We start from the raw sequence: 23,607 nt of genomic DNA, 5'->3' as shown, positions 1-23,607 counted from the left end.
GGCGGAGCGGCGGCTGCTCACACCTGGAGAGGACCCAGCCCCATACTCGAAGCTGCAGAGTGGTTTCTGCTTCCCTTCCACCCTCCACCCCTTGAGGCATAGATGCCATTTTCAAGGTGGATGTCTGTTTCAAGNAAGGTGGGTGTCTGTTTCAAGGTGAAGACACCGAGGGTCAGAGAGGTTAGTCATTTGCCCCAAATCACACAGCTGAAAAGGGCAGAGCTGGGATTCAGGGCAGGCCTGTGGACTCCTGTCTAAGCACTTAAACACTGCCAAGTTACAGGTTCCCAAAGAGCAGGGCAGGACGGGGCACCCGCCACGCAGAGGTTAGAGGACAATGCCTGCAGCTGAGAGGTGTCTGGAGTCAGACCTCCTGGGTTCATAATGGGGCCTCCCTCCGGAATGACAGTCTAACCTGGGGCAAGTGGATTGTCCTTGGTTTGCCTCCAGTTCCCCGTCTGACCAGTGGGCACCCTGGGAATGTTAGCAATTACGCTCAAGGGTGCTCACGTCGGCGGGTTTGTACAGCAGCGGGGAGCTTGTCCAGCCCCTCTGGGGGCCAGAAGTCCTGCCTCCTTAATGGCTGAGCTTGCCCTGAGGCACGCTGTGTGCTGTGGCCGAGCCCCGGTCACTGGCTGCCCTGCCCCCACCTCTCAGCATCATCTCGTCTGCTGCAGGGTGCAGAGATGCCCTTGTCATGACGACGTTAGCCCTGCAGCCTGCCCCTGCCACCCCATAGCACTTCCTAGAAATGGGTGCCTTTTGGGTTGGGTCATGTTTGAACTGTACAACCTTATGGCTAATTGGANCTAATTGGGACTCTGGGGCTATGCTTCTGACAGAGCCTCCAAAGGGATCTCCCTGCGGAGGGTCCATGAACCACTGGCGTGCACCATGGCTGAACTAGATGGTCAGCTGCCGCCCAGCTCTTGCCCAAATGGAAGGCAGATAATTTCTATCAAAATTCCAAGGGTTCTGATAAATTTTAATGAGTGAAGAATGTGGTGCTTTCATCCCTGAATGGGGGCAGGGGGGCAGGTGTGAGGTCACTGATGGCCTGGGGTGTGGTGGAGAGAGGGTGGAGTGGGGGGTTCAGCCTGCTTGTGTCTTATTTCTGGCCTCACCCCTTCTCAGGCAAGTCACTCATCTCTCAGTCTCCATTCCCTCATCTGATAAACAGAAATCATCCTACGGGTTGTTGAGAGGTTAAGTGAGATGATGCACATGGAAGTACCTGGAATATAGCAGATGCTTTGTGGGCAGTGATGAAACCTGGAACTTACTGGGATGGGCAGTGGTGTCCCTGTGCCCCACAACTTTTTGGTCATCTTTCTTGCCTTCCTTTGCACTCTTTTTATTATTTCTTTGTTTTTGTTTTTACCCCTCCTTCTCTCTTTCTCTTTCTCTCCTGGCCTTTTCTTTTTTCTTTTTGCAGCTCTCTCCCTTGTCAAGGTTTTAGGTCTTCCAAGTCTCCCAAGGGCCTGGTGTTTTGTTTTTGTTTTGTTTTTATTTTGTTGTTACTGTCACAGGAGGTGTTTAGAGCAGGAGTCAGAAAACTCCTTCTGTAAAGGACCAGATAGTAAATATTTTAAGCTTTATGGGCTGTAGGATTTCTGTTGCTACCACTCAACTCTGCCATTGTAGTACAAAAGCAGCCACAGATCATATACAAAGGAATGTACAAGTCTGTGTGCCAATAAAACTATTTACAAAAACATGCTGTAGATCTGATTTGACCTGCAAGCTATAGTTTTCCAACCTCTGATTTAGAGTTTTGGAGATTAAGATTCCTCTCACTGAACATTATGTCCTCTGATGGACGTTCTGGACCTCCAGTTCACACATGGACACTGAGGAAGCCTTTGGAACTTCATCAGCTCTTGGTCCGTGTTTCTTCACAGCACAGTCTTCAGGCAGTGGATCAAGAAATGATGGAAAAGATTACTTTGTTATTTGCAACTGAATACCATTCAAGTCTAGAACATACTAAAGAAATTCCATTTAGACGGTTGGATCATAAGCAGCTCCATCAATTCAAAGGTGAATGATGGTCCTTGAGCAGTCAAGGTTAGGTAAAACTTGCTAGCCCAGCAGAAACTGAGAAGCACAGTGCTGGTATGTGTTCTTTGGATAGTTATCTACTAAGACTCAAGCAACTTCTGAAAGAGATGTGTTCTTTGGATAGTTATCTACTAAGACTCAAGCAACTTCTGAAAGAGCTTGTTGACCCAGCATTGTGATTAAAATGAGCTGCTTTTCGTCATTAAAGGGAAGCCTTTGAACTCAGAGACCTAAGCTCGAGATCTGTCTTTGCCACACTTGAGCTGTGTCCTAAGCAATTTAAACTCTTCCAGCTTCAGTTTTTTCATCCATAAAATAGGGATAATAATAATATACCAACATCCCAGGCTTCCTGTGAAGATTGAAGAAGATAATGCTGTCAATGCCTATCACAGAGTAAAGACTCCATGAATATTTGTTATGGTTATTATGAGTAAATGTTTTCAGTGATTTTGGAATTTCTGAGAGCCCCTTGTTGAAATGACTCAGGAACAGAATCATGTGACATGATGCTTCCCTCATCACCTTCTGGGGAATTCTGGAGGCCAGGCTTCCCTTCCTTGGATCGAAGATGGAAGGAATTCTTTTCGGCGTTGTGGGCGTCACCCAGTTCTCAGGCAGCCTGCATCCGGCACTCTCACCTGGCCACAGCCTTTGCCTCTCTCCTCCACTAACGCACCTCTCAGTTGTCAAGCAGTGATTTTCCAGTGTCAAACTCCATTTCATCTGCCAGTGTTTATGCTTACTATCTCTTTTTATTCCCCTCAGTAGGGATGGAGGGAAAATAGGTCATCTTCCTTTCAAAAAAAACCAGTAAGTTAGAAGTGTCCCGTTCATTTCTGGTACCCATCCTTCTCTTTTCTATCCCTGTAAAGAGCTCAACTGTCTTCCCTTTCGATTCCAGGCATTCCTTTCTCTCCCTAAAATATAGCATTACAGCTGAACATTCCAAGTACCTGTCCTACTCTGACTTTTCAGGAAGGATATCATGTGAAACTTAGCCCATGTATTCCCGCATAGAGAACTGACATCTTGTTTCTGCCCAAGTTCCCATACGTAGTCTGTCAAACAATGTCATCAGCCAAGGGTGAGGCAACTTCCCAACATGGGGACAAGGTAATTACAAGTCCACACACCACCTCAGAAAGTTGTTTTTAACTCCAACCAATATATTAGGCCAACAGCCTTGCCTGGTACAAGCTAATAATCATACCTCACCTATATGCACTTATCTGCTCAATATTCATAGGACATACATCCTAGAATCATGCTAGCTTTTGCTGATTCACATTCAGTTCCTGTTCCTTTAAGACACTGAATCATTTTTAGTTCCCCACTTAATGAAAACTAGTATATAGAACATGAAATATTTATGTTAGGTAATAATGTAGACATTTATTAATAAGTTATTTTCAGATAAACAAATACGTATATAAAATGCCTTCTATTTGCTCAGTGCTGTGTGAGGCATGGAAGGTGCAGGAATGACACCGACCTCCAAGGTCAACTGTTAAATTCACTTTCTCTAACCATGATCGCCACCACCATTCCTGACCAGTATGATATAACTTCAAGGACAAAATAGCAGGGTTACCTTTTATTTCTTTAAGTCAATGTTGGGGAGCATTTTTATGAACCCACATTAAATGTCTTGTCATGCATTGAGCGCCAATAGAGTTCCAAGTTATTGTCCAATTTAGATTTAATAACGTGGCTGAAGCAATTCCCATTTTCTATTCTGTGGGAGGCAGGTGGAAAAGTCTGAAGAGAGGGTGGAAGATTGATGGGTGCAGTGAGCAGAAATTTTGCTTAATAATGACAATGTTCTTGAAGTAACACCGTTTAGCACTTCCAGAGATGTGGCTGCTGTGCCCCCCATTTATAGAACTTGTCAGGTCCCAGAAATTGACAGAAGAGGTAGTTTGAAATAGACAATTGGAACCCATGTCAAAAAAGAAATACCTTCCATCATGATCATATTGAGAATGACCGGTCAATTCTGGTCTAAGAAATTTGTAACAGCACACTAAATCCCTTGCTGCTAAATAGAAAACAAACTAAGAAACATCAGGAAGTAGGGAATGAGCTGCTTCCCATTTGTTTTCTGGTTGATGAAGAGTGCTTTCTTTGACTGAATGCTGTCCTGGTGGCTTCCCATGCAGCGTTCAAGGGTGCATTGACTAGGGGTTCAGACCCCAGCTTCTTATCTCCCCTGACCTACAGGAACTGTGCAATGTGGGGTGAGTTATAAGCCTCTTTGTGTCTCATCTTCGTTTATTGCGTGGGAGTAATACTAGCCCCTACTCCACAGACTGGTGATGATTCTTTCCTGTGAGTAGATAAGGTGTCCAGAACACAGTGTGGAGAGATGAGGTATAGATTTAAAGAAGCCACTAACAGACCTGACATGATTTTTAGAAACTTTTTTGGGTTCTCATGGCAACCTGTCCATGCCATGGACAAAGTGGCTGAGCTGGAGAAAATAGAACTAAGTACCGAAACAAGTCATTGGTCTGGGGTCAAGAAGACGCACGCTGCTCTCAGAAATGCTCTTGCCCTGCACAGTGTTCTCCCCCAGTGCACAGAGGCGGGGTTGCAGTCTCCTGCAGGCTTTGCTTCGGTGACTTTCTCATCTAGGAGAGCACACGGCTCTTTGATAGAAAGCTCTTTGCAAAGGGACAGAATGTTTCTCGGCAGCTGTGATGTGAGTGGTATCAAAGTTATTGACTAAGCTGGAAAATAGCTTAATGTTATCTTCAGGGCTTCTCTGCCCTCTCAGCTTGAGCCTCGGAGATGTGTATAATTGGGACTTGGGAAGACAAACTTGACGCCCCTCTGCAGAGAGACGTGCCCTTTGATACAGGCTCAAAGCGAGCTTGACAAAGAGCAGCTTTTCCCTTGGGGCAGAGTGACCACTGAGAACACCCTTGCTGTGAATCTGCTAATGAAGAGGCAGTGGCCCGGCCATCCCAGCCTCCCTTAGCCCCTGGGAAGGCTTTGATCATTCTTATCCTTCCTGTCACCCCCGAACAGGTCAACAGCCCAGCCATTCGAGAGAAGGGATCTCCAAAATGCTACTCTCCTGAGCTAGCTTGCATACTGTTAAATTTGAAAAAGATTTGGTGATGACTCTCGCAGCTCTTGGGTCTGGCTTACAACTGGAATCAGAGCATCACCCCACCTTTGCCTCTGTTTGCAGACACATTTGGTTGCACGTAGCTTCTAGGTTCCTTTTGAATCACAGAACTTTTGAACTTTGCCTCAGAGTTATTATCCATGGGCTCCTCATTAAGGGAATTACTCTCCAAGGGAGAGTCAGGGTCTTTGGTTGCAAACAAGAGTAACCAACTTGTTCTCCCTTAAGCAAAAAACACACTCTACGGGATGGCTATGGGGAGCTCACTGACCAAAGGAACAGTCAGTGCTGCAGGCTTGGAAAGGATGGAGCCGGGGTCCGCCTGCCGCCGGAATTGGTTTGCATTCAGGAGTGCACCTGCCAATCACTTTTAATTTTTTTTTTCATTCTGCCAGTGATTCAGATTGCTGGCAAACAAAAGGCAATTGCCCATCCCTTGGCTGGGTAAGAACAGGGTACCATGCCTGTCTTACCAAATTCTCTCCAACAGGGGGAGAGAAAGGTCTTAAAGAAAAATTGGGGTGCTGACACCGGAGGAAGGGAGCATGAAAGCCAAGGGACAAAACTACAGTGCTTGCCACCTTGCGTTTCTCAGGATGGAGCTATGTGTGTGGCCCATTTCAGAACCAAAATGCCCCGCCAAGCTCCATGACCCGTGCTCCAGTGTATCTCACAGTGTTGCTGAACCTCACCGCGATGACGTCTGAGTCCGTTAACTCAATCTCTCTTTTAGTCAGAGTCTGGGTAGGTGCATTCTTGCTTTCTTCCCAAATGGTCTCTCAGTGTTCGAAGCGCTGCCGGCTCACAGGTGACGCAGGGCCCACCGGCTCTGCGGGGGAGGTTATATGAATCTGACCTTGTCTTTCATACCTGGGCCTGTGCTGCATCCGAGGGAGCCCCTGTAAGCAACTTATGAAAACCTGGAGGATGTTTCATTATTTTTCCATGAAGTACTGAGTAGGATGGGCCCACTCCTATGTCCTGCATGACAGTGGCCTGAGGCAGAGAGTGAAGAGACAGTACTTCGTGCTCTCTTCTGCTCAGGACCTGTCACTGGACAGGCCTGAAGGGCAGTTGGCCTCAGGCTTCATGCTCAAGGAAGCCCTCAATTTTATACTTTTGAGGTTATTACAAAATATTTTTCTTAAAGTTCCAGAGACACATTGCAAATATTGAAAGAAAAAGATTTTTATCAGGCAAGGTTCTTAGCTGCAACCAAAAGAAATAAACTCCAGGCAGTTAAACAAAAGGGAGCTGTGTTAAAGGACAGACACTGCGGGGCTCAGAGAATCTCCAGAAGGACCAGAGGACAGGATGAGAGGCTCTACAGCCAGGACCAATGCCCTTGGCCTACCCCAGGGCAACGGAGAGCCCAGTGCCGCCCCTGGGCACAGTTACCACGGATGGCTTCACGAAGCAAGGCTGGACCCTGCTGCTAACCTTCTGTCGCAGCTGGCCCTAAAAGCAGGATTTACCCGTCTCCATCCTAACCAACGTGGATTCCTGTGACACCTGCCTCCCGAGTCACCAGCTTGCCATGCAAAGGCTGGCGCGAGGGCACTATTTTGGAGGAGGCCAGATCCCATAACTGGGCCCCAGCTGCAAAGGAGGGTGGGAAAGCATGTTTTCGGCTTTTGCCTAAACAGAAGGCCTCTGCCTTTCAGGGAGCGTGTTCAAAGGAACAACAGGTATCCTTACAAAGGCAATTATGTGACTTTGAACTTGTGTTCATTCCATTAATGGACCCCATCTCCCACACTGCACTAGTAATGAATAAATTTTAAATACATTTTGTCATAATGTTAGAAATCTCATGATGCTGTTGCATTCTATTTTTCTTTAAAACAATTAAATATTGAAACGTACCACAATTTTTTTTAACCTTCTTATGGCAGGATTACGAATATACCAGGATTCTCAAGTGAAAGTTATTCTGACCTCTCAGAGGTTCATTCATTATCAGACGGTGTGATCCTTGGACAGGCTCTCACACAGCTCCGGTGCAGCATTATCAGCGGGGATCAAGGGTAATAATACTCACCTGTGTGCTTATTAGTGTTGATCACATAGGCATTGCTAAATATTGCCAGGTATTGATGAACAAGCATTTCATATAACTTGATGAGGTGCAATTAAGAATGATAATTATAACAATTTACTTCTTTATTTATGTATGTCGGTATTAGTAATGAGCTTGTACAGCTCACCAGAAATGTATACAACGGAACTCTGGGGTTAGATGTTTGCCTCTCGTTAAATTTAGTGCTCTATTTCCAAAACACAGTCACATCCTAGAGGACAGTGGAAGCAGGAAATAAAACACACAGAAGGAAAATCATACGATTCTTTTCGTTCATTTCCTACATATTTATTAAGCACCTACGGCGTGCAGGGGATGAGACAACATGGCCTCAGTCTTAAAGCGTGCACCAAGTAGGAAAAGAGGCCGATCGTTAGATGACTTAGCATTCAAATAGTGCTCAACCACGGAAGAAAGAGGGCCATTGAGGTCAGCTTCTCAGGGCCAGTATTCTCTTTGTCCCCCAGCTTTATTAAGATGTCATGAACATGGCCCCTGGACTCTTGAGTGGGGTCTTAGGGAAAGTGGATGTGAGCAGGGAGGAGGGATCTGGAGTGAAGAAAACTCCATGCACCAAGATCCCGAAGTGCGGAAGCTCGCATAGAACTGGAGGATGGCAGCCGGGCTGGAAGGCAAGGGTTGGTGGAGGAGCCCAATGAGGAAGTGCGAACGCATTCCTTTTGCTGCTGGTGATATTGCCTGGAATTTACATTTTGTGCTAATTGGACCTCATTTACATAATGCCTTATTATAAAGAGTCACTTAGATGTTGCCTAATTGTCTTCTCTCTCTTGGAACCCCAAGGCTGAGAAAGTCAAGGTCATGACCTTTATTTGGCTGAGGCGGAGAAATCTGATTTAACATTTTTGCTGTCACAGACCTTTAGCTTTCTTATCTGGGTCTTTTTGCATATTCACTTCTTCCTAGCCCACAAAAGCACTTTACTGAGTATTTTTCCTTTTGTCTTTGTCCGCCTGCATATGTATTTTCCTTGTGGATATAATATTCATACTTCGTATATAATGTTTTTCTGTGTATTATTATGCAATTTTAGTTTTCTTTGCTTCCCCAGCATATTCGTGATTCTAGTCTTGCACAGATGCCCAATATTCCATTGAATAGTCACTAGAAGATTACTATGCTTCGGATTTTGAATAGCTATCGTGATGACAGTCTTGGTGTACAGAGCTTATTACCTCTGTTAGATCGTTTCCCTAAGAGCGTCGCTAATTCTTAACTCCNCGTCGGTAATTCTTAACTCCCCATCAGGAAAAATAGAATTTTATGGTTTAGGGTTTCCCCTTATTTGCCTCCCATTCTTGTATTTAGTAAGCACTTCAGCAGCGATTTGTATGCATTTTACTTTCTCTCTCTTGCGGCCTTACTGATGCGTCCACCAGTCATGTTTATGTCACATTTTACAAAACAAGCCCGAGTTTCTGCCATCAGTGTAACTGTTATAGGTAGGAAAACAGCAGCCCAGACTATGGAAGTATCAGAAAGAGACTGTGGGGGCTGTAAAAACTCACTTTAACCCTTAAGTCTGAAGCTCCTCTATATTGTTCCTTTGATTTATTTTCTTTGAGTTTGTATCTCTCATCACCAACTCATAGCTCATCGTAACTCATTCTATTCTTAGTAACCCTTTAAATATTTTATTCATTTTCCTACTTTAGTGACATTACTTACTATTCGATCAGTACGCCTTCCCTCCTCCTTAGTGTTTGAAAGTATTGTTACTGTATTTGTACCTACCTCTGATTCATTTGATCTTTTCAACTTTTCTTTGTTGTTTTTTTTAAGATGTATTTATTCATTTGGGGTGGGGCGGGGCACAGGGAGGGAGAGAGAGTCTTAAGCAGACTCTGCATTGAGCATGAAGCCCGATGCGGGGCTCGATCTCACGACCCTGAAATCATGACCTGAGCCAGAACCAAGAGTCAGGTGCTTAACCAACTGCACCACCCAGGCACCCCTTTACAATTTTTCTTTGTATCATTAAGTTGGTTCTGGTTCCTAAGGCTTCTCTTTGTGGACGGTGGTGAAGAGTGTAGAAGGTAAGAGGGGAAACAAAGAGGCCAATAAGAGGTGTTGGGGTCACTCAGATGACAGATGATGGTGGCGTGGACTTGGGTGGGAACAATGGAGAGCCACAGAAATGGGCAGGTTTGGGATTTATTATTATTATTATTATTACTTTGTTGATAGAACCAACAGGCTTGATGATAGCTTGATGGCAGGGGCGGTTGTGGAAAAGTAGAGAGTGGTACAATTTACTAAGTTGGGGAACTCACGGGAGGAACAAACTCGAGTGGGGAGTTGTGGGAGGCATTAAAAATCAAGAATTCTGTTTGGACACATGAGGGTTGGAAACCAAGTAGGTAGTTGGCTGTAGGGTTCTGGGCCCAAGATCAAGGCCAGCATTGTCTCATTCATTTCTAGGATGACAGCACACAGAAGCTCTGAAAGTCCCAGCTCCATCCTTCCGGATGAGGGTTGAGGGAGCTTTGGGCTGTTGTTCCTTTGACTTAGACTCAGCCTTGGGGTTTTTAGCAAAGTAGTTCTCTTCAATCCATTCCTCAGAGGGCTTGTAGAAACTTCTACCAGAATTCAGATTATGCTATTATTCACAGCTGCCAGATCACTTCCCCTCCACCCCTTTCCACTAAATGAGATTTAGGGCAAGAAGACCTCCAACATTTCCAAGTATCTAGCCTGGAAGTCATCGATCATACTGTGTAAGATTGAAAGTNGAGAGGGCTTGTAGAAATTTCTACCAGAATTCAGATTATGCTCATATTATTCACAGCTGCCAGATCACTTCCCCTCCACCCCTTTCCACTAAATGAGATTTATGGCAAGAAGACCTCCAACATTTCCAAGTATCTAGCCTGGAAGTCATCGATCATACTGTGTAAGATTGAAAGTATTAATAAACCACTGAGACTGACGATGCATATGCAAATGGATAACATAGATCCTGCTAAGAGGTTATATTCTAGTGTATTTTGTTATTTTATTATCCTCAAATTTTCAGTTTTGCCTCAGACAAGGGAAAGAAATTCAAGATATAGTTTTCCTTGATAACTACCAAATTCAATTTGATAACTACCAATTAGCAAATCTCTGGGAAGGGAGGGACAGGAATGGGATTTGGGGAGAGGTGATGAAAAAGCCTGACATGCATCTGCAGAAAGATAAAATTCTGTAGAGCTGGGTACTGGGTCAGTGTGTTCATCAGACTCATACATGTTGTAAAAATTAATTTAAAAATCTAAATGTGAAAGACAAAACCTTCCTTTCACCCACTTCATCCTCATTAATCACCATAAGAAGTGATCTAGTGGGTTTTTCTCTCAGAAAATGTAATTACTTTGTAATGAAATGTTAATGCTGTGTTCTATTCTTAAAGTCACTTGTTCAAATGATAAAGCTTAATATGGCTTAATAGAGTTGCTAAATTTTCTTCTAAAGTCGTTCTTTTAATATCTTACATTTGTCCGATGAGCTGGTGATGATCTGGAGGGTCTTTGTTTTTACAAACAGGACTATTTCGGCAAAAACTCATCATCAGGCCGTTAACTTCAACATCTTCGAGGGCATGGTTTGCCATGGGGTGCCCCTCGTGACTATTTCCAGAGGCAAAGTGGTGTATGAAGCTGGAGTCTTCAGTGTCACGGCAGGAGATGGGAAATTTATTCCTCGCAAACCGTTTGCCGAGTATATTTACAAACGGATCAAACAGCGGGACCAGGTGAGTTGTGCAGAAGCGTACTGTGACCAGGGGCTGGACTGTCACTTGTTCCTGAATGTTGGTGGTGATGCTGGCACATATGCTCGATTTAACACGTTCTTCGAATGTCAGGATTGATGGGAGAGGTTCCAGAAAAATACCAGTTTTCGAAGAAAAATCATTATTGGGTGGATGCGTTGTCCCTTGCAGATTGGTGTGTCTATGGAGAGTTTCCTCATGACCAAGTCAGGTTTCCCCAGGCAAGTTCAAAGTCTCTGGGGACTTTTGACAATTGAGTTAGTCAGTGGCCTCCAGGAAGCAGACACGTGTGTTTTTACTAGGGGAAACCCCTGTGTGAAAAGATGGGAGGGAGCCAGAAAAGGCTGGGAGAGCCTACAGACTGCAATTCAAGTCTACCCTGGTGAAGAAGAGAGAAAAAGGAGTGGGAGCATGCTAGTCTGCCATATAGTCTAAGACAGACTGAGCAAGGCCTTGGGGCAGCCCTCGAGCCAAGTCTTCTGTCAACCGGCTATATGGCATGCTGTCGCTGTTTGCGAGCAGCTGTGGGAGGCATGGTCTCCGTGCAGAAACAGAGGTGGAGTTCAGAGCTTAGCAATGAATGGCTCCTCAAAAATTCTGCTCCTTATAGTTGAATGTATGAAGGTTCATTCTAATGGCCATAAGAGCAATGGTGGAGTTTGGGGTTCAGGTAGATCTAAATATGAATTCTACCCTGCCCTTCCATTTCCTAGCTCTGTGGCCAAGACCAAGATCTCTCATCCTTGGGCTCAGTTGCCTCATCTAGAGAATGACAGTTCCTTCTTAACAAATTGTAGGACTCAAATGGGAGTTTTAAATACAACGCCCATAGTAGGGGCCAAATGTTAGTTTTGTCTCTTTGCTTTCCTCTTTTGATGACTAAATCCATAACAAAGTTCCCCCAAGACTTTGTTTGTAATAAATGTTATTATAAAGAGATATTTGCTCTTAATATATCTTGGGCTTTTACACCTTTGTTTACTTTACGCTGTGTTTTGAAAATTCATCTCACTAAGTACACTACCTTGTCAGAAAATTTCAGATTAAAGCCATATAAATTGCTGGATTTGGGGTGGGTGGAGGCAATCTGTGCCCTTCATCCCACATGGGGACAATAGGCCAGGACTGGATGGCCGAGACCTTCCAAGGCTGCCTTTCTGATTTTCACTCAGCAGGCTTCACTTGCTATGCTCCTCACCTGGCCATAGAGACAGTAGAGTTTGAAACCCTGGGATTAGTTCTAAGACTTCTCTTTCTTCTTTCCATTTTAAAATACACTTCTGTTTTTCCCAAGTTCTCTGGCTGTTTTTCAGAGCATTCCATTTGGATCTTGTAGTCCGTTTGATTTTTCCTCTTATACCTTGTGAGCAATTTTTACCTGTGGATTCTCAGAGTCCATTATACAAGATTCGTCCTGTTTGTTGTTGTTGTTGTTGTTGTTAACACTTCCTAAAGCTTTAATTAAGTAAACAAGCTCTCCAGAATGCTTTAAATTCTCAGGATGCTATAATTCTTTATATACTGTATTTCAGTCAAAATGTTTAAGATTGCAGTTCATTTTGCTAGGGTTAATTTGTAAGTATTGACGCTGACAGGTGACAGGTAGATAGTGACTAGAAGAATCCTGTGCGTTTCTGACCATTTATATGATAGATACCAGCAATACGGACATTTACTGACTGTTAACTGAATGCAAGTCGGGGCATGGGTGCTGTCACCGGAGCAGCTCTGTGAGGGAAGGAAGAATTATTTTGCCCATTTTATAGGTTAAGAGTCTGCCTTCAGCTCAGATCATGATCCCTGGGATTGAGTCCCACATGGGGCTCCTTGCTCAGCAGGGAGCCTGTTTCTCCCTCTGCCTGCCGTTCCCCCTGCTTGTGTGCTGTCTTTGACAAATAAATAAATAAAATCTTGAAAGAAAGAAAGAAAGAAAGAAGAGAAAGAAAGAAGAGAAAGAAAAAGAAAGAAAGAAAGAAAGAAAGAAAGAAAGAAAGAAAGAAAGAAAGAAAGAAAGAAAAAGAAAAAAAGATTGATTAAGACATGGATCCAGGTCACACAGCTAGTATATGGCAGGACCAAAACATAAACTCTGCTTATTTGACTCCAAAAACTGTATACATGAGTAATAAATGATACTGTAGATCATAAAGACTGAGTTAAATGAGGTCATGGGAGATAAATGATTCAGCATTCGGTGTGAAAAACAAAAGTCTCTCAAAAAATAATTAATCTGAATTGGAGGCATTGCTAGCAGCTAATTCACTCATGAAGCAGTAATCCAAGGGATGAGCCCAAAGGGAGAGGCTTAGGAAATCATAAGGAGGTAGAAACAACAGAACTGAGTGATAGGTTAGGTGACAATTGAAGTGGGTCGAGAAGGGGCTGCTCCTGGCGTCAGTTCCAGTTCCTCGCCAGCAGGGACGCTAGACTAAATGGGGGAAGCCTGATAAACTGTATTTAAATGGCTGACCTTACCTAAATCTTCCTCTAGTAGAAAAATGTTTGAGGCAGCAGAGATCACCAAATAACTGGTTTCATCAGTTCTCCTTTCCGAATGATCATTTAATGTTTTGTTGGCAAAATTCATGTCAACTTCCTTTTTCAAGAGTTCACTATCAATTTTGTGAGTTATTTTAGTTTCTTAGTATTTTCTTCTGGCATGACCAACTTTTAAGGCATTCAAGTGCATTATTGTTTTTGCAATAACAGTGATAGCTGTTATCATTATTGTCATGTGTTGTTCTGAGCATTTACTATCTGCTACGCACTGTACCAGTAATTTATATTCATTATTTTACTTAATCTGTATCACAAGCCATATGGTAAATATTATCATCCTCATTTTACAAAATAGAAAGCTGAGTCTCAGCAAGATTAAATAACTTTCCCTGGGATAAGCAATAAGTAAACAAAAGAGCCAGGATTTGTAATATGGCTTCTGACTCCCACTGTATCATGGGACCTCCATAGAGCAAGAAAAGAGAAGAAAATGATTGTGAAATTCAAAGCATAGGAAAATTCACTATTTTGGAAAACGTTGGTGTGGGAAAAGTATCAAATAAAATAGATAAAATGAGGTTTGGAGGTTGCCTGGAACCATTTCAAACATTTTTTTTTCTCTCCATTAAGCAAAGATAATTTTGTAGAAGAAAAATACCACACCGAGGTAAAGAAAGGAAGTTGTTGGGCATTCAGATTTTAAATTCACATTAGGTTATTAGAGCTCTTGCTTTGATTTTCCCTTAAAATATTCAGGTTATTTTGTGAGTGGGGATAAGAGTTTGAAGGCAAGCAGAAACAGCCCATACCATGTCTCCTGTTCACTTGTTATCCAAACCAAGAAAATAAATCACTTACCATTCTGGACTCCCAAAGAACAGATGGTAGAGACGCATCACCTGCTCCAGAACCCAGCTGATCTGGCTGGAGCGTTGGTTTCTTGAAGACAGCATCTTATATTTTCATGCCCAGGGCTTGGTACATAGTAGGAATTTGACAAATAAACAAACCGCAAATGGAAGGAGCAAAGACTTTAGTTTCAGAGGTCATAGAAAGAAATTTAAATCAATTTACCCAGAAGATTGCCCCCCTGTCTCACCCCAAATAGTGGAGTTGGGTGTGAGCCTGATTCTTATCCATGATTTTATTACTTCATAAAACTTACCATCATCATGCCATGCAGCTATCACTGTTATTAGATATAGTGAGGAATTTCAAAGGAAAGAAACAACATTTTTATCCAGTTTGACAGCTTTAGGGAATTGTCACTTTATTTAACATTTAAGCAGCTGATCCTAAAGGGAAAAAATTTAAATCAGAAGATGAGGCATCAAACTATTTGATAAAATAAAATATATATTTCAATTTTTTTAATAAACAGTCACTTAAGGGAAGTTTGAGGGGATGAAGGAATGAGAGGAAAAAAAAGTAACAGCAACTTACATATTCAGGAGCCTCTGGAAAAAAAAAATCACCTTACACACTGTTACTTCTTGACCCTCAAAAATATAGCTCTGGAAACTCAAATGGATGATTTTTTTCTAGAATTTTTGTGTTTAGACTTGTAATTTTCACCAATCCTTTAAGTCATCTCTTTTTCTCTTTTTTTCAGTATTAAGCAACCCAGTCTATTCTGGGAAATCAGGGTCACATTGCATTTTATAGAGAAACAGGAATAGCTTCGTGGAGCAAGGCCTGGTTTCAGAGCAGTGCTGCCAAAGCTTTTAAACTTTTAAAGCTTTGCGACGATAAGCATAATTTGCCTTTTAGATAAGATAAAATCAAAGGGACAGCCGATCTGGTCCTGGAAATGCGTGTTCTCCACTTCTGAGGTAACAGTTTGTCAATGTCTTTCTCAATGTGATAGCTCAGAGAAAATAATTTAACAGATGTCGGTAACTGCCATATATCCTAATTTCCTCAGACTGAGGGCTAATAATTCTGAAAGGTGAGATCTCTGTTGGAGTCAGCTCATTGCGGCTCAGGAGAGACACTTATGTCCCTCCTCCCAACTCCTCGTTCAGTGAGGTCAGGTCGGCAGCTTGAAATCAGCTGGGGGGGGGCGTGGAGTACTGACACCCCAGAAATAGGCAAGTGCTATAAATCAGGACTCTTGGGGTGGTGAGAAAAGGAAAGGCCAAGCTGCTTGGTAACAGTGACCAGCATGCCACTGTGTACGGGACTCTCTAAATACAGGGACCATTCAGCATTCATTCAGTAAATATTTATTGATAACCAGTTAGGTCCCCAGGCCAGCTTAATCCTTACTTCTGCGGCAAAAGTAGTTTCCCAATCTCATAAAGCAAGAAATCGAGGCTTAAGGAGGTCCCCCAGTGACTCAGTGGCAGCGTCAGAACTCAAACCCAGATTTTCCTACCATCAAAGCAATCCTTTTACTCTCTTCTGCTGCAGCATACTAATCACAATGTGTAATCCCCCCCCACACACATAACCAGCTGCCCCCATCCTCAGGATGTCACCCCTCCAGCCTCCCCTCCTTACCCTCAGACTGGCAAACTTACCCGAGGAACCATCTCTGAAATGAGAGGGCCCAGCTCTGTCACATCGTCCTTGGGAACTAGCTCAGCAGATGTGTCGAAGGTTAAATGGAAACATTCGATGGATTGTAAAATATTATCGAAATGCAGGTTTTCCCGGTTATAGGTCACGTCTGCTGAACCTAGGGGTTCCTCACGCGCTGGGGATTCACGTCCCTGAAGAGCTCAGTTCAGTATGTGCCGAGTACCTCTGAGTTCACCGGACAGGCACGGGTTTCATTTGCTGCTCATTTGGGCTGTTTAGTGTTGGGCCAGTGTCTGCTGTTTGGAATCTGGAAGTTCTGTTGTCTTTATTGATATTTTGGTTTCTTAGCCTCCATGGATGGCTTGGTATCAGAACCTCTTTTGTGGCCCCAGGTTCTTCTCTATCGGTCTTTCTGGTCTCAGAAAATCCAGCATCCCAGCACTCCACTCTCTGCAAACAATACAGTTACATTTTCTATCAACTTAAAACTTCCTCTTTCCCCTGATCAGCTAACCAAAAAGCTTTTCTGCAGTGATGCAGGTGTAATGATGGTTACAATTAGTATTTATTTATTGCACTGCATGTTGTGACATAATTCTCATTTTTGTCTTTCAACTAACTCATCACAATGACAATCGTCATGAAATGCTGTAAAGCTAAACTGAACTTTCATCTGCCAATGAAAACCACCGGCACCCTACCAGACGGGGGGCCATCTGTGTTCCGTATGTGACTAGGATAGCCTCTCACATGGTTTTATCCTCAAGCCATTTTATAGGATTGTGATATCATCAAGATGGAAAGAACTGCTGGTGGGTGAGATCATCGAATTTTTTTTTTTTTAAAGATTTTATTTATTTATTTGACAGAGATAGAGACAGCCAGTGAGAGAGGGAACACAAGCAGGGGGAGTGGGAGAGGAAGAAGCAGGCTCATAGCAGAGGAGCCTGATGTGGCTCGATCCCACAACGCCGGGATCACGCCCTGAGCCGAAGGCAGATGCTTAACCGCTGTGCCACCCAGGCGCCCCACCTGTATGGAGGGAGAAAGATGCCCCAACCCAGCCGAGCCTTCTGAGGGTGTGTTCCCAGTCAGGACACCGGTCTCTGGAGATGCATCTTGAGAAAGCTGTCACATGACTGTAGATAATGTTACTCTCAGGTGATTCTATTGCCCAATATCATATAAAAAGTTCTAAGAAGTCCTATGGTTAAGAAATCTTCCTTCATTTAACAACTATTTCTTGAGTGCCAAGCACTATCCAAGGTCCTGGGGATATAGGCATAAAAGTGACGGCAGTGTTTGGTCTCAGAGACCTTAAGCCCCACCTCTGTTTCACCTACAGTTTGTGGTGCTTAAGTTCTGGGTCTGTTGGAGACACTCATTAAATATCTCCCTGTGGTGAGGTCAATTAGCCACTTGAATAAAGGAGTCTGGAGAGAGCAGAGCTGGACCTAAAATTTGGGAATTGTGGCGTGTAGATTTGAAACCATACTTCTGAGGCTACCAAGGAGACTGTAGGCAGAAAAGAAGGGGGGTTTGAGATAGAGCTCGGGGGCTGCCAACCTCCAGAGGCTGAGGAGTGGAGGAACCAGCAAAGGAGCCTGAGGAAGCTGACCAGTGAGGTAGGAGGACAGCCAGGAGAACATGGAGAAGAGCAGGCAAGCGGGAAAGAGCCCTGCTCTCTTTGTTCAACCCAGAGCCCTCTGCTTCTTTGTCCTGCCCTTCGTAAATGTCCTCTAAGAATTAGGTATGGGCTTAGCTGGGACACTCAGGATGGAGTCCATGTTAATCATTGTCCCCATCTGGGATACTAGGGAATGAAGTCCACTTTATTTTGGACCCAACCACTTCGGATAGCCCATGAGCATGACACATTGGTCTTCCCAGATGCTGGGGGCCATGTCAGGGCTGAGCACTTCACACTTCAGATGGGGATTTGTCATTGTCACTGGAGACAAGTCACAAAAGTTGTAGGTCATGTCTGCTCAGAAAATGAACACGCCACCGAGCTTCTGAATAAGGCAGTGACAGCTTCAGAGTTTGCCGAACGCGTACCGTCACCTTTCCATTTTGTCCCAGTGAACATCTATTGAGGTTCTGAAATACACATCGAGTGCAATGCCAGGGGCAGGACACAGTACAAAGATGAACACGATGTGGGTCTAGCTTTACAGGGTTTATGTAACCCACCTCTAAGGATAAGAAGATGTTAAAAGGTGAAAAGTACTGGGAGACTTGGGACCAGAGCTTAAATTGTCTTTGATTCCTATCCAGTCATCTCTCAAAGGGGAAGACTGTGAATGTGGTTCAGCAAAGCCTCCCCAGAGAGGGTTGGTTTGTTTTGGAGGCGACGGTGTGGGCAGGGGTGGTTAACGTCCCACGGCCATTCTGGCGGGAAATCGTGCCCTGCCTACCCAGAGCCTCAGAGGCACATCAAGAGTGGGATCGTGTGCAGATCCGACCTGGCCCGTCAGGACAGAGATACATGGTGGCCACTGTGACCAGAGTGACCAGCCGGGCTCCGAGTGCAGTGACGGAGCAGCCAGAAAGTGGTTCCTAGACAACCAGGTGAGCAGAGACCTTCCTGCAGAAGGCAGCCGGCCAGGGGTAGTGCAGCCCTGAGAACTGCTAAATGGTGAAGCACAACAAAGGAGTGTGAGGGAAACGGAGTCAGCCCAGGCTAGGACAACCCACGCCAAGAGGAGACAAAGCTCAGCTGGGGATCTTCCCATCACACCCTTGGTGGAAACTGATCAGCTGTGTATTGAGTATTTGTTATGGAAAAACAGCGCAAGTACCCCAGCCCTGAATCTGCTGGAAGAGAGGGACAAGTAAGCAGGTGATCATAGAAAACTGGTTAGCAGGATAGAGAACATGTCCGGGAGGGCTAAATCTTCCTGGACTGATGATTGTCTGGACCGATTGTTGTCTGGGCTGAGTCATAGAAGAGAAATCTGAGATATTTAGGCAATTTATATTTAGGTAATGCCAGCATGGGCAAGGGCCTAGCCCTGGCAGGAGGACCTGGGAAGGACACTGGTCACCTGGTTTGAGTCACGTGCTACCCCCTAGCTTGCAGCTGGAGTCGGGGAAGGATCCTCCAAGGGACCGAGCCCCTTGAAGAACAGCCCACCCCCGACTGAGGAAGGCAGCGCCTGGTGAAGACAGCCCCGCCGACATCACCGTGTTCACCACCACCTCCCACCAAGGGGTCCGGGAGAGACGGAAAAGTAATAGCGGAAAACCACAAGCTGTGAAAGTTCAAAGGAACTGTTGGATGAAGAGGGAGACAGAGTGGGGCTGATGAGGGATGCAACTTGGCAGGTGACACAAAGATCTACCCATTTATGTCACTAGTGGTTGATCTGAAATACACTGCAGGTTTGGCTGAGTGCCAAAGCTGAAAGGGAGAGAGAAAGGTAAGACCCTTCAGATTGTAGGTGACACATGGAAATGAATCCTGGCTTTCTTAGCCAGGTCTGATGATGCCTGTTAATTATGTTTAGTTCCTTTTACAGCCTCAGACGTGCCCCAGTTTGGATCAATTACACGGTCACCCTAGGCTTAAGTGAAAGATCATACAGTCTGGCTTGGAAAGGAAACCAAGGAAGGAAAAAACATGAAGACCTCCCTGAAGGGGAGGATGTGGTCAGAGAGGGGTCTTAAGTGGGTTTACAGTTTCAGGTGTGGTTGGCTCCAGATAGCCACAAGGTCCAGGGACTGGGTGGCAGAAATAGGAAGCCAGTCCTCCGTTTCCCAGTGTGGGTGTTCCTCAAGATGACAACAGCATCCAGCGTGAAGAAAAGGACGGAGTCGATAGTGAGCCGAAATGGAAGTCCAGCAAAGCATCTAACCAGACACAAAAAGTGGACGGAGACCCGGGCTGCTGAGCGGAGGGCAGGGCTCCTCTCAGGCGCTAAGGGCTCAGCGTGCGCCCGATGCCATACGTCAAATCTCAGAGCGGAAGGGACAGTCTCGGTGTGGTTTTTTTGTTTTGTCCTCTGTGCCTGGGAAAATATCTGGAACGGTCTGCGTTCAATAAATATTGAACGAAGGAAGGAAATGCTTTGTATCTGGGAGATGGCTTTCATTTCCTCTGTTTCCTAGACGGGTGAGTAGACTCGGGGGGCATCTGTTAGCTCGCCAGCTTCCTACAACGAGTGGACGGCAAAGCTAGAGAGTCGTGTGCCCAAACCCCCATCGTTGATCACTACAATATATTCCATTCGGTGGTCAAAACAAGACAAACGTTATTTGTGTGTGTGTGTGTGTGTCCATATTTATGTGTACACACGTATTTGTTAAGAGCTTATTCTATGCTAGGCATTATTCTGAATGATTTACCCTTCTGTAATCCTCTCACAAACACCCCATAAAGTAGGTGCTGTTCTGACTCCCCGTGTAAATCGAGGCAACTGAAACACAGCGATAAGTAACTGGCCCAAACAGTCTGATGTCAGAGCCCAGACCCTTAATCATTGTGTCTTGCTGCCTCTTGATTTGTCAGTGAATTTGTACCCATGTTTACAAACAGTATGCTTTAGTTACTTCTTGTGAATTCCTTTGTTTATATAGTCCAGATTTCTAAACTCTGAGCAAGCCCTGAATTCACTCAAGCCAAATCCAGCCGGGAAGGTGGGGCGGGGGGGTCTGCTGCTGCTCAGTCGGCCACCCAAGATGGGTAGTTAGAGGTGCGAGAGTGTGTGGATGGCCGATGACACACAGAGCAGGTGAGAAAATGAGAAAACCCACACATAGATTGCTAGAATTTGAAAAAAACGCTCTGAGTCTTAGGAGAGGTACAACAAAGAAGTCTAGGAATATAGACATCTCGGACCGAAACTAGAGGGAAAGGTAGCAGGTTGGGCGGACTGCGAGGTGGTAATAGAACAAGAAGGGCGTGAGGACGTGGCAGAGGCTCCCGTGTAAGTTTCAGCGAAAAGAACATTCACACTCACTAGAGAGCGCTCCCTGAGCCTTCGTCAGACACAGCCAAGAGTGGGGCACAGCACAGGTCCCCGAGGTGGCCAGGAATTTCTGTGAGAGGGCAAGGGGCGGAGGCACGTGATATATAAATTTGCAAGATTCATTTTTGCTGTCACACTTCATCAAGGGAGCTGTGTTACGCTTTGAATTCCAAAAGTCAATAAACCACAAGAGAAAAATGAACTGTTCTGTTTCAGACTTGCACACCTACCCCCGTGAAGCGTGAGCCCTACAAGGGAGAAGTCGTCACACTGAAATCTAGAGAGAGTAAAGAAGACCCCGCAGCAGGGATCAGGAAACAGGCCCACCCCTGAGCTGGGTGCTGTGGGTAAGACAGTGGGCAAAGAAGGCATTTCTGCATGACAACATATGAAAATAACATCTCTGTCTTCATAAGCATTTGAAGAGTCCAAGGCCAAGGTCAAAAGCTTCAAAGTGACATACGTCTCTAGGACAGGTTAGCTAAGGGAGGACTGATAAAAGACCGCTGGACGCAGAGCACTGAGATGAGCCTCCCGATTGAAGAAGGCCTTGGTCCAGTTAGAGCTTTATTCTCCGAGATGTTAGGAAACATTCAACAAATCCTGGAAGTATCAAATATGAGCAAGAGGCAAGTAGGCCAGTAGCATACAGAGGGACCTGTTAATGTCTAAAAACAGATTATAATATCGTGGTCAAAATTTATAAACTATTCAATTAGGGCTTTATCTGAGAAAATAAATCTTCATATTGTAAATGCAACTATGTTCTAGAACTTAGAATGAATGAAAAATGGATCAAATGTTGCTTTGGGGAATATAATTTTTCAGGAAAATTATTTGATAGTACTTGATGTACTTTATTGCACACTTAATTTTTGGAATAATATTGTAGATACGGTCATTTTGAAAAAATATTTCAGTATTTCCTCAGTTTTGTCTTTTGACATCCAGATCTTTCTTTTGGTCAAACATCTATTATCATCATTCTTAGCAATTTCCTCCCTTCCTTCCTTCTTCGCTTCATTCCTCCCTCCCCCCTCCCCCCTCCCTCCCTTCCTTCCTTTCTTTTTTTTTCAGTTATTTTCTGGTCCTGCACTGTCAGATGTCTATTTGGGAGTGGCTTTGCCAACACCACTGAATTCATGAAATCTACAAGTTTAGCCAGTTTTGCAATTTCACTAAACTCCAAATTCTTAAAATGTCATGATGTTTTCACGTCTCAACACATAACAATCTGCAAAAGCCTTACACAAAGAGTCGGCGTAATGAACAGTATAGATGTTTGTGTTAATTAGGGACACTGCCAAAGGGCTAGTTTTATCCATACCCACATTTTCACATTAGGAAAACCGATGCTCCCCTAAACCCCGTGACTTGAATAATGAGGTGCGGTGACTGTGCTATGTTCTCTTCATTACGGAATGTTGTCTTTAACAATGCTGTACAGCCAGAAGTTTCAAGTGTTCTTTTGTTTTTGTTTTTGTTTTGTTTTGTTGTTTGTTTTGTCATTTCCTTACTATTGGAGTTATTTTTCCAACCCAGGAAGATTGTGTTAAAAATTCAGAGGAAGATTAGCAAGAGGAAGACATTCTATTGAACGCTGCAGCATGCTATTAACAGAATTTATAGGAGCAGGATTCGTGTTTTCTTTGATTATAGCATTTCTTGGGGGTTAGGCTTGAGTTCTGCATCTCTTTGTGAGGGAGAATGTTACACTGAGTTCCTTTTATTCTGTTCAAAGGTAAAATCAGAGAAAAGGATTCTGCTGTTCCCATCACCGTTGTTAAGCGTTGTCAGCCCATGGAGAAGCAAGCCTTATTTCAACTTCCCAAGATCCTTTTGAAAAAATAATCGCTCCAGGCCTCTTTGATTTCCTTTCAGAAGCAATTGCTGTCTTTCTCACTGTGACTTTGTTGCTGTGTAAGATTGAAGATAGAAATGAATGTTATTGTGATGGGAAGTCGATGTGAAAATTCATTGATGATACTTTAAAATGTCATCTTCGCTTGTACTGGTTTTCTTACTTTCAAATTTTAAAAATCACTTCCTTGTTTAAGGGTTTTCTTAATGGCTACATTTGTTTAAAAATAGCGAACTCTGCGGTTTTACATCCTATTATAATTAATAAACATTTAGATCTTCATTTTATATCCTGTTTTCTGGGTTATCTGTATCTTCTTCTAACTTGTAGGGTTGGGACTCTGCGAGATTGGTTTTGATTCAAAAGCATAATTTCCTGTGTGACATCTGGTTCAGCAACTTCTGGAAAGTGGGTCCCTGAGCAAACTTCATGTAATTAAACTGGATACTCAACCTTAAATTAAGTCCAAGGCAAATTATCCAAATACACAGATGAGTACAGGATTTGGGGGAATTAAAAAGAATCATCATGGCTGAAAGATGCTACAGTGATACCTTCCTTCCCTGTGCTTCCGGGTCTGGCCTGTGATCCTTCTGTGTATGCAGAGAAGCATGTCTTCTCCTAGGTAACTAGGTCAAGAGGAATTTTTCAAACATGGAGTAAAATCAGGGCAATTGTACTCTCAGCTACATCTGCCCCTGACTT

At 44.0% G+C, this 23,607-nt stretch overlaps 1 protein-coding gene across 2 annotated transcripts in view; it reads left to right on the top strand.

The window, feature by feature from the left end:
• DPYS (dihydropyrimidinase) overlaps nucleotides 1-23,178 on the top strand; it is a 64,326-nt gene extending 41,148 nt beyond the window's left edge. The window contains exons 7-9 of one of the 2 annotated variants that reach the window (XM_034668465.1): nucleotides 10,824-11,031; nucleotides 21,258-21,388; nucleotides 22,783-23,178. In XM_034668465.1, coding sequence (XP_034524356.1) covers nucleotides 10,824-11,031; nucleotides 21,258-21,374 — 325 coding nt within the window. In that variant the 3' untranslated portion in view covers nucleotides 21,375-21,388; nucleotides 22,783-23,178. The remainder of the gene's footprint in view (nucleotides 1-10,823; nucleotides 11,032-21,257; nucleotides 21,389-22,782) is intronic. The other variant, XM_034668466.1, reaches the window with a different exon arrangement.
• Nucleotides 23,179-23,607: the final 429 nt, after the last annotated feature.

This window comes from Ailuropoda melanoleuca, chromosome 9 (assembly GCF_002007445.2).
Source record: "Ailuropoda melanoleuca isolate Jingjing chromosome 9, ASM200744v2, whole genome shotgun sequence".
Classification (NCBI taxonomy): Eukaryota; Metazoa; Chordata; class Mammalia; order Carnivora; family Ursidae; genus Ailuropoda; species Ailuropoda melanoleuca.
Note: the sequence above shows the minus strand (reverse complement) of the source record. Positions and strands in the feature narration are given on the sequence as shown.